General features: G+C 31.4%; 1 protein-coding gene across 1 annotated transcript; it reads left to right on the plus strand.

The window, feature by feature from the left end:
* The first annotated feature begins 2455 nt into the window (after positions 1-2455).
* Positions 2456-7012, plus strand: LOC127137665 (sugar transporter ERD6-like 6). Its single transcript, XM_051064103.1, has 8 exons — positions 2456-2533; positions 5028-5090; positions 5180-5239; positions 5456-5521; positions 5610-5669; positions 5774-5888; positions 5966-6065; positions 6997-7012. Exons 1-8 carry the CDS (start codon positions 2456-2458, stop codon positions 7010-7012), a joined length of 558 nt encoding a protein of 185 aa, XP_050920060.1.
* The last annotated feature ends 1015 nt before the right edge of the window (positions 7013-8027 follow it).

Here is an 8027-nt window from a genome sequence, read left to right on the forward strand (position 1 = left end):
ACCAAAAAGATCCTAATAGCATTAAAATCAACAAAATTGTCAATGTTGGGGAACAACATCAAACCGGTGTTGGATCATGTTATAGGATGTGGGGGAGAATGTTTGGTGCAAATGTGCATGGTTAAAGTCCTGCATCGCCTATGAATGGGTGGAATGTTGGATTTATAAGAGAGATGACTCATTTACCTATTACCTTAAGTTTTTTGGTGAATTGTGGTGTCTATCTTACTTGTGTGTTGCTCTTGACCCAATGTTGATGCTCCTCCTCATGACCCAAAAAATGTTATCATGAGCCTTTGGTTCGAATAACGTCTCTTTCAGTCCTCTTATTGTACTCTTTTAACCTTTTGTGACTTATATATATATATATATATATATATATATATATATATATATATATATATATATATATATATATATATATATATATATATATATATATATATATATATATATATATATAACTTAACGTAACATTTTATAGAAATTATGTCAACCAAAATAAATTAGGTGCCTTCAATTTTATGTCTTTTATTAAAACATATTTCACTATGATTCATAATAACAACCGTAGTGATATGTTTAGTGTTACTGGCTTAGAATCCCAGCACCAACCATTTTTCTTTTTTTTTGTCACAAAATAGGTGTGTCACTTATAATCTTAATATTTATATTAAAATTAAAATACCTTTCAACATGGAATGTAGTAGAAACCGTTCTGAAATGTATTAACATTTAATCACAGTCATTTTGTTCAACCGTGGTGAAAAATATAACAATATATTTAAGAAAATTTTTGCTTTTTCATGACAGACAATCGTGTCTCTCTTAACAAACCCATAACATTCTCTCACACCTCCATAAACAGTTACATACCAAGGAAATATGTTACACAAAACATATTTCTTTCACTTTACCCTCCTTACATTTTCGGTACGTAGACGTTTCCACCTTTCACTTCCTCTTCACGTTTTTGTTTGTAAAAGTGTAATGTTGTTTAAGTTATGTTGTTGTTAATAAAAGTTATATATTTTTTAGGGTATGTTGTTGATGATAAAACTTGTATGTTGTTGATGATAAAATTTGTATGTTGTTGATGATTTTGCTTTTGTTGAGCTATGCTGTATGTTGTTTATGGTAGGTTGTTGTTGATAAAAGTTATTTTTTTTTGTTGAGTTATGTTGTATGTTTCTTATGGTATGTTGTTGTTGATAAAAGTTATATGTTGTTGATTATTTTTTTGTTAAGATATGTTGGGTGTTTTTAAACTATATTTTTGTTGATAAAAGTTCTATGTTGTTGATTCTTTTGTTTTTGTTGAGTTATGTTGTATGTTGTTTAAAGTATATTTTTGTTGATAAAAGTTATATGTTGTTGGTGATTTTGTTTTTGTTGACTTATGTTGTATGTTGTTATTGATAAAATTATATGTTTTTTGATAAAAGTTGTATGTTGTTGAAGGTGTGCTATTGTTTATCATGTTGTTCGTTCAACATGTCCTAAAAGATGAGTTTATTATATTGTATGTGGCTTGAGTGTGTTACCAACCCCTCATTTAATATATAATCTTTCAAATTGAATTAGAAATTAATAATATAAAAAATTAAGTTATATTAGAAAATAAATTATATTAATCAATGTTTTACGTGCTTTCTTCAATCTATTATCGACATCTCACTCTATGACGGTTGGAATTTGATTTAATGCTTGTAGTTCTTCAATCAACACTTTCTTTTTTACCATTGTATTTCTCTAAAGTTAATAATTCGCATAATGAACTAGTAATAAAAGGAAGTGTTGATTAAATAACTACAAACAATAAACAAAATTTTAATAGTCAATGAGTGAGATACGGATAATGAGTTGCAGAAAGCTCAAAAAATATTTATTAGTGTAACTTATTCTTCTAATATAACTTAATTTATCATATTAATTTCTAAATCAGATTGAAAGATTATATATTTAACGAGCAGTTACTGAAATAATTATTATCCTCATGAGCCTCGCATCGACGTTTCCATTGATCCATCCCCTTTCAGGTGGTTTCTAGTTTGATCCATCCTCTATATGATGGTTTCCAATTTATAAACCTTGTAAATAATTATTATTAAACTTTTAGAATTTGATAAAATCTTAATGTGATCTTAAATTAAAAAATATTAGATATAACATCTCTCTATATATAAGGTATTCATATATGTTTTACACATCTGATTAAAGAGTTATCATTAAAAAAAACATTTTTGTCTTTCATGTAGTGGCAGTATAGGAAAGGTTTCAACATATCTTCTATCTTCGTTCGCATGACAATGCTTGTCAGAATGCTTGTCAGACTGCACACCAAAACTCTTCATCTCCTTCCAAACCTGAAACGATTTCTGACACAGTTTATATATGAAAAGCGAATCAGTTGAGATATAAATTAATATTTGAGTTTAATATTTTCCATTCAAACATGAAGTCGAGGCTTCGAGGTGGAACAACAACATCTGATTTCTTTTTAGTGGCCAGCTCATATCAGTGTGAGATTAAGGTAATTCCTACTATATTATGTTAGGATAAATGCATTTTGTTTATTTAGTTAGTAACAACTTCAACAGGTTCATATAAAAAGAAGCATGATCTACTACCTAATACTTGGTGTTGTACAAATTTGCAGCAGAGCCTGCAGTCAAATATAGTTATGTCCCTGAATCACATGTGCAATTCAATTTTAACCAATTTAAGAATTTAGGAATAACACGAGATGGTTTACCTTCTACTTCTTAATCAATTAAAAAAAATAAATAAAGGATTAAATATGTTTACCATCCTCTTATCTCATATTTTATTTTTAATTTTTGAAAAAAATATTTTCAAAGAATAGTCTTCCTAAAAAAATTTCAATAACCCTTTTGATCCATCCTGCTAAAACTACGCTAATTCGGTTACTCGGTTTCTAAAATTGTCGTAAATTTTATCATTAAATTATAAAATTCGTTGCTAAATTACAAGAGAGACAAAAAGTATGGATATAAAATTTTAGGAGGATCTTTTTTAAAGAATATTTTTTTAAAACTCAAAAATAAAATATGAAATATTTAGAAGGACCACAAACATAATTAACCTAAAAATTAATGAACCAAAATCACATCCACCTAAAAGGAACAAAAACCACTTTAGCCACAAATCGAAAACCATCTCCCTTTCCCCAAGCAAACTCAACTGGTTAATGACGACCCAAAATTAAACTAAACTTGACCTTCCCTTCCAAACATCTACACAACAATATCTCGTACATGATGAAAAATATGACAAATCACTTGACAATATACAATTATGTTTGAGGAAGAGATAAATTGACTGAGAAAATGTCATAAAATTTGGACATCTTTTTAAATTTAAGAAACACGGTCAAATAAACTATCATAGATCAAGTACATGTCCTCGACCTACTTTAAGAATTGCTTATTGGAAGATTTACTCATTGTTTACGGTTTCTATTAGGCGGTCAATCGTATTACATATTATATTGTAGGTGAGAGACACTAACATCTGATGAGCACATTCTAAGCCTCGAGAATAGGCCCAAATTCTCTAGTTTGGAAATCAACTTGCTCAAACCTTTCACCACAGGTTTCCGTCACAAGCAGAAAAAAGAAAGGAGTTAAAGGATCATCTTACTTCAAACCTCTTTAGATACTAATCTCTTGGGTCAAACAATCGTTGACCAACACTGCTAGATTATAGAAAAAAACACAAGCACAGATCCAAGCTCTCCATTATCATTCAATTCAAACCTAATAAGCATGAATCTAAAAATCGAACTAACACTAATGCAAAAATAAAAATATAATTTTAAAATTTACACCATTTATACTAAAAACGAGTGTAAATAAAAAACACAGAGCCAATTTTGTAAATAAAATCTCACTTTAAATATTAATACGTGGCAATACACACTACGCCAAAAACTAGAATAGACAGCGCACCTTAGAGGGCGCTTTATTACAAAAGCGCACTCTAAAGTGAAGCGAAAAAATAAGGAGCGAACAACTGGAATAGACAGCGCACTTTAGAGGGCGCTTTTGTAATAAAGCGCCCTCTAAGGTGAAGCGAAAAAATAAGGAGGAGATAGAGGGACAACAATACAGGGCGCTTTTAAAAAAGCGCTCTATAAGTCCATGTGCATTTCCAGTTTATAAAGCGCTTTTTGAAAGCCTTAGAGAGCGCTTTCATAAGCGCCCTCTTAGGCCCCCTTTAGAGGGCGCTTTTTTTCCACAAGCGCCCTCTAAGGTCCCCTTTAGTAAATATTAAAATTATAACATACTGCGCGTTTTGTTATTTCACTCTCTGTTATTTTCGTTCTTTTTCACGTTAGGGTTCTCACTGCTATGATTTTCGCTACTTCTAAGGCGTTCTCCTTCCACCTCTGTTAGATCTACGACGTTTCCTCCTTCTATTAATTCGTTGTTAGCTATTCGATTTTGACACCATAGGTATTTTTCTAATCTTCATATTACTTGGTTTCTCTTCTGACGTTCGCTATTGTTCATTTTTGGTTTCATTTTTCTTGGTTCATACATTTATTGAGTATTCTCAACAATAATTATTGTGTTGCAATGCTAGAAATGGAGACTAGGCATTATGGGTTAAAAGTTTCACAGAGTTATTAGCCCTTTTGAAAGATATGCTTCCTGAGGATAATGTTCTTCCCAATCGAATATATGAGACCAAAAAGATGTTGTGCTCTATTGGCATGAGCTATGATAAGATACATGCATGTCCAAACGATTGCGTTTTGTTTCGAAATGAGTATGCATCGTTAAATGAGTGTCCTAAATGCGGTGTCTCGCGATATAAGAACAAGTTGTCTCCAGCAAAAGTCTTGTGGTATTTTCCTGTTATTCCTAGATTTAGACGCATGTTTTGAGTGATGTAGCAACATTTGGAGTCGGTGTTGTTCAGGTTCGACCGAAAGGAAACTAAATTTGTAACGTTCCAAATTTATCAGACCATAATCTGAACAATATTTACATGTCATTTAGGTTCTTGCTACGATTTTAACTTTGTGGTTAGCAGACAAATCTGGTCGCCGGCTTTTACTTATTGTGAGTCTGAGCTTTTTCGATAATTTTTGCATTCACATTACTATTAGTTTGGAGGGTAATAAGAGATTAATCAAAATCTCCTATTGCAGGTTTCTTCATCTGCAATGGCTTTGAGTCTTTTGGTTGTTTCAATATCATTCTACTTGAAGGTAATAATAATTTTTTTGTTTGTTATATTTTTTGAACATTTTTTTTTGTTTATTTTTATATATACATAATACATTAACTAGATATTACACATGCATTCATGCATAAATGTTCAGAAATTTGTAACACAGATTCACAAGATTATATATCAGTAAATTCTTCTTTATATTTTTGGTTTTTTATATGGATAATATATTTTATGTTGAATTTGCTCTCAGGAATATATATCACCAGATTCTGATTTATATGCGACATTGAGCCTCGTATCGGTGGGTGGAGTTGTGGTGTGTAAATACAACTTTATTACACAAATGATGGTTTCTATTGTTTGTTTCCCTAACTTCATTATTATAAACTTTCAATTTCTTTCAGGTCATGGTTATTGCATTCTCTCTGGGATTAGGAGCAATGCCATGGATTATAATGTCTGAGGTACAATTTTCTTCAATAATAATATGCATGACAACCCTATATGAACAAACCTTTGTTGTAATATAATGTGATAGTTGATGTGTTGAATATATTTTACATAATAGATTCTTCCGATTAACATCAAAGGCCTAGCTGGAAGTTTTGCAACACTTGCCAATTGGTTCTTTTTCTGGTTGATTACATTAACAGCAAATTTGCTCTTGGATTGGAGTCCGGGAGGTTTGTGTGCATTGCCTATGTTAATTTTCTATAAATATCTATTGTTTCTAACCAGAAGCTTCCTATGTTTTTATCAGGAACCTTCACAATATATACTGCAGTGTGTGTTTTCACAGCAGGATTTGTTGCCATTTGGGTCCCCGAGACAAAGGGAAAAACTCTTGAAGAAATACAACAGTTTTTCAGATGAAGTTTCCTTTCGAGTAGCACTTCAGCTAGTGTTCACTCATGTATTCACATTCATATTTTTTTTTCTGAATCAACTCAATTCATTTTTGTGCTCTTTGGTCTTGTTAAATATGAAAAATACCAAAACAGTGTGATTTTCTAATCTAGCAGCATACTTGCATTTTTGTTGTAATTGATTGATTATAAACAAATAAATGAAAGAGAGTGGTTATTATACATTTCAATTAGAGTAGCAGTGGTTTCGGTTCATGACATTTCAAATAGCAAGAGGATCATATAAACAATAAGCATATATCAGTATTTGTATTTTAATATTATAAAAGCATAAAAAGAACCTTTAGTTGCTCTTGTGAATTATAACAAGCAGATGTATGTCATTTTCTTCTGGTTACCTCTTGTGGCTGCAACATAATCTGAAATGAGAATATGGTCACAGAGACATGTGATGCATGTAAATGTTAAATGACCACCCACTTTAGAGGGCGCTTTCCAAAATAAGCGCCCTCTAAACCCTTTAAATTTCCACTTTAGAGGGCGCTTTCCAGTAAAAGCGCCCTCTAAACCCTTAAAGGTTTCCACTTTAGAGGGTGCTTTCCAGTAAAAGCGCCCTCTAAACCCTTAAAAGTTTCCACTTTAGAGGGCGCTTTCTTTAAAAAGCGCCCTCTAAAGTGGCCCTTAAAGGGCTTAAAGAGCCACTTTAGAGAGCGCTTTCATCAGGAAAAAAAGCGCTGTCTTTACCTATGCCAGCGCCAGATTAGAGGGCGCTTTAAAGCGTTGTTATAGGCCAAAAAAACCGCCCTCTTTTCCCTTATTTGGCGTAGTGACACACCCTATTTTTTAAAAACGGATGTAAACTTAAAATATTATTATAATCAAATCTCTATTATTCCCGTTAAATTTAAAATGAGTGTAAATGTAGATGGTTTGATATTTAGATAAATCGAAATTTAGATAAATTTAGATGAGTGAAATTTAGATAAAATCAAAATATTACTATAATCAAATCTCAATTACTTCCGTTAAATTTAAATCTCTGTATAAGGTTATAAGTTTCTTTTAAGTGAATATTTTGTAAATTTTAATTTCATCTCCTTTTTTTTCTTCTTCCTTTTTTCCTCTTTTTGTTAGTTTTACGGTATTCAAAGAGTTCATTCAAAACCCTACCATTATGTGAAATCGATTACATCCAAAACTTTAGCCTTTCGTAAAATCAATTTCAATCAAAACTCTGTTGAAATGTTAAATTTGATTTGGGCCTAACTTTATAATTTGATTTTGGGCTTAGTTATTTGGGCTTAGTTTATTTTGGGTAATATTTTTAGAAAAGTCTTGTAGTATTTGTAGTATCTAGATATTTCTTAAGATTGTAATATTCTCTAGAATACTCTTTGAATGTCTAGAGTTGAGAACTCTCTAGAATCAGTGTGTCTAGAGTTCTCCTTAGAGTACTATAAATAGAGATGTAATCTTACACTTTTGCATCAAGTAAAAATACAAAATTCTCTCTTCCATAAATAATTTTCCTACCTACCAAGTTTTTATTTAAGCCTCTAATATTCCCATACACTTTCCCTAAACATAAAAAGGGTTTATTTCCAATAAAGTGGCATCAGAGCTTCAAGGTCCTAAAAAATGGCGAAAGGAGGTTTCCCTTTTCGAATGTCGATGCTCACAAAGAACAACTATGACAATTGGAGTATCAAGATGAAGGCGCTACTAGGAGCTCAAGATGTGTGGGATATCGTTGAGAAAGGCTTCAATGAGCAAGATGAAGCCTCACTAGGCCAAGGTGTAAAGGAGACATTGAGGGAGTCAAGAAAGAGAGACAAGAAAGCTTTCTTCCTCATTTATCAATCGATGGATAAAGATACATTTAGGTGAAAGTCATGGAGAAAATACTTCATACTTTAAATCCAAGTTTTGACTTCATTGTTACCAACATTGAAGATA

This window comes from Lathyrus oleraceus, chromosome 4 (genome assembly GCF_024323335.1).
Source record: "Lathyrus oleraceus cultivar Zhongwan6 chromosome 4, CAAS_Psat_ZW6_1.0, whole genome shotgun sequence".
Taxonomy (NCBI): Eukaryota; Viridiplantae; Streptophyta; class Magnoliopsida; order Fabales; family Fabaceae; genus Lathyrus; species Lathyrus oleraceus.

Coding starts and splice junctions, on each gene's coding strand:
- LOC127137665 (XM_051064103.1), top strand. CDS start 2,456: ATGAAGTCGAGGCTTCGAGGTGGAACAACAACATCTGATTTCTTTTTA. Junction 5,670..5,773: donor CATGGATTATAATGTCTGAG/GTACAATTTTCT, acceptor TTTACATAATAG/ATTCTTCCGATTAACATCAA. Junction 5,889..5,965: donor CTTGGATTGGAGTCCGGGAG/GTTTGTGTGCAT, acceptor TGTTTTTATCAG/GAACCTTCACAATATATACT.